The sequence below is a fragment of the Babylonia areolata genome, chromosome 30, assembly GCF_041734735.1.
Source record: "Babylonia areolata isolate BAREFJ2019XMU chromosome 30, ASM4173473v1, whole genome shotgun sequence".
NCBI lineage: Eukaryota > Metazoa > Mollusca > Gastropoda > Neogastropoda > Buccinidae > Babylonia > Babylonia areolata.
In genome coordinates, this window is record NC_134905.1 from 4,537,667 (window position 1) to 4,540,166 (window position 2,500).

Genomic DNA, 2,500 nt, shown 5'->3' on the forward strand with positions numbered 1-2,500 from the left:
CACACACACACACACACACACACACACACACACACACACACACACAGCGCCAACGAGGAGTTTTGTCTGAACGCAGTAAACACATCCTCGAGAAACTGGAACTGAAACTGAACGTGGCCAATGATTAGACACTATGTAGCGAAGCGTCCACTTATTTCGCCTTGGCTGTGTTCAGGTCGCACGCTGCCCGTACCAGTGTCGTGTGAGGTGTGTGGGGATAAGAGCTACGGAAAACACTACGGAGTCTACTGCTGCGATGGCTGCAGCTGTTTCTTTAAACGTAGCATCCGGAAAAACATCGCTTACACCTGTATAGGTAAGGGTAAGTTAGAAGTAACAGTAGTAGTAGTAGTGGTGGTGGTGGTCAAGTATGTTCATTAAAACATAACACACACACACACACACACACACACACACACACACACACACACACACACACACACACATACACACAGAGGCACAAGTCAAAACTATATCATCTAGCTACTCTTGTGGTACTGTATTGTACTGTATTATATTGCATTGAATTGTATTGCATTGAATTGTATTGTATTGCATTGTATTGTGTTGTATTATATTGTGTTGCATTATATTGTGTTATATTTTGTACTGCATTGTATGTAATGTATTGTACTGTTTTGTATTGATTTGTATTGTATTGTATTGCATTGTATTGTATTGTGTTGTATTGTATTATGTTATGTTATGTTGTATTGCATTGTATGTAACGTATTGTATTGTGTTGTATTGTATTGCATTGCATTGTATTGTATTGTTGTATTGTGTTGTATTGTATTGTATTGTGTTGTGTTATCTTATGTTGTATTGCATTGTGTGTAACGTATTGCATTGTAGTTATTTGTATTGTATTGTGTTGTATTGTATTGCATTGTATTGTATGGTTGTATTGTATTGTGTTGTGTTATATTATGTTGCATGCATTGTATTGTATGTAACATTGTATTGTATTGCATTGTATTGTACTGCATTGTATTGTATTGTATTGTATTGGGTTGTATTGTATTGTGTTATATTATGTTGTATTGCATTGTATGTAACGTATTGAAACTGTATTGTATTTTATTGTATTGTATTTTATTGTATTGTATTGTTGTATTGTATTGTATTGTGTTATATTATGTCCTATTGCATTGTATGTAACGTATTGTATTGTATTGCATTGTAGTGCATTGCTGTATTGTGTTATATTGTATTGTATTGTATTGTGTTATATTATGTCCTATTGCATTGTATGTAACGTATTGTATTGTATAGTATCGTATTGTTGTGTTGTATTCTATTGTATTATATTCCATTGCATTGTATAGTATTGCATTGTGTTATATATTGTTGTATTGCATTGTTGTATTGTATCGTACAATACAACGCAACACAGTGGAATGCAGTGTAGTACAGTCCAGTGCACAACACAAGACAAGACAAGCCAACACAACACAACACAACACACACAACACAATGCAATGCAATGCAATACAATACATACAATACAATACAATACAATACTGCTTTCAGGGAAAGGTAACTGCGTCATCGACAAGGCCAGAAGAAACTGGTGTCCCTCATGCAGACTGCAAAAATGTTTCACCGTCAACATGAACAGAAACGGTGAGAGAGACAGAGACAGACAGAGAGAGAGAGAGGGGGGCGGGAGGGAGGAAGAGAGAGAGAGACGAGGGAGAGAGAGAGGGGGGGGAGGGAGAGGGAGAGACAGAGAGGGGGGAGGGAGAGAGAGGGGGGAGACAGAGAGACAGAAGGAGAGAGAGACACAGAGAGAGGGAGAGACTCAGAGAGAGAGAGAGGTGGGGGAGAGAGGGGAGAGAGAAAGAGGGGGAGGGAGAGAGAGACGGGAGGGAGAGAGAGGGGGAGGGAGAGAGATAGGCGGGGAGAGAGAGGGGGAGAGGAAGAGAGAGGGAGAGACAGAGAGAAGGAGAGAGAGACAGAGAGAGAGACAGGGAGACACACACACACACACACACACACACACACACACAGGGGAGAGAGAAAGAGAGAGAGGAGGGAGAGACAGAGGGGGAGGGAGAGAGAGGGAGAGACAGAAAGAGACACAGAGAGAAGGAGAGAGAGAGAGAGAGAGAGAGAGAGAGAGATAGAATCTCGTCAATGGAGGATTATATCTTGTCTTTATTGCCAGCGTTAGTTTCATCTTTGTTGTCAGTGTTGTTGGTGTTGGTGTTGGGGGTGATACTGCTGCTGATGTTGTTCGTGATGATGATAATGATGATTGTTGTTGTTGTTGTTGTTTCTTCGTTTGTTGTCTTGTTGTTGTTTTTTTATTTGTTGTTGTTGTTGTTTTGTTGTTCGTGTTATTGTTGTTGGTTGGTTTTTGTTGTTGTTGTGTTTTGTTCTTCTTCTTCTTCTTCTTCTGCGTTCACTCGTATGCACACGAGTGGGCTTTTACGTGTATGACCGTTTTTACCCCGCCATGTAGGCAGCCATACTCCGTTTTCGGGGGTGTGCATGC

General features: G+C 40.4%; 1 protein-coding gene across 1 annotated transcript in view; it reads left to right on the top strand.

Moving 5' to 3' along the window:
- LOC143275230 (nuclear receptor subfamily 2 group F member 6-like) overlaps nt 1-2,500 on the top strand; it is a 19,672-nt gene that overhangs the window by 6,515 nt on the left and 10,657 nt on the right. The window contains exons 2-3 of the mRNA XM_076579205.1: nt 176-316; nt 1,534-1,626. Of these exons, the coding sequence (XP_076435320.1) occupies nt 176-316; nt 1,534-1,626 (234 nt within the window). The remainder of the gene's footprint in view (nt 1-175; nt 317-1,533; nt 1,627-2,500) is intronic.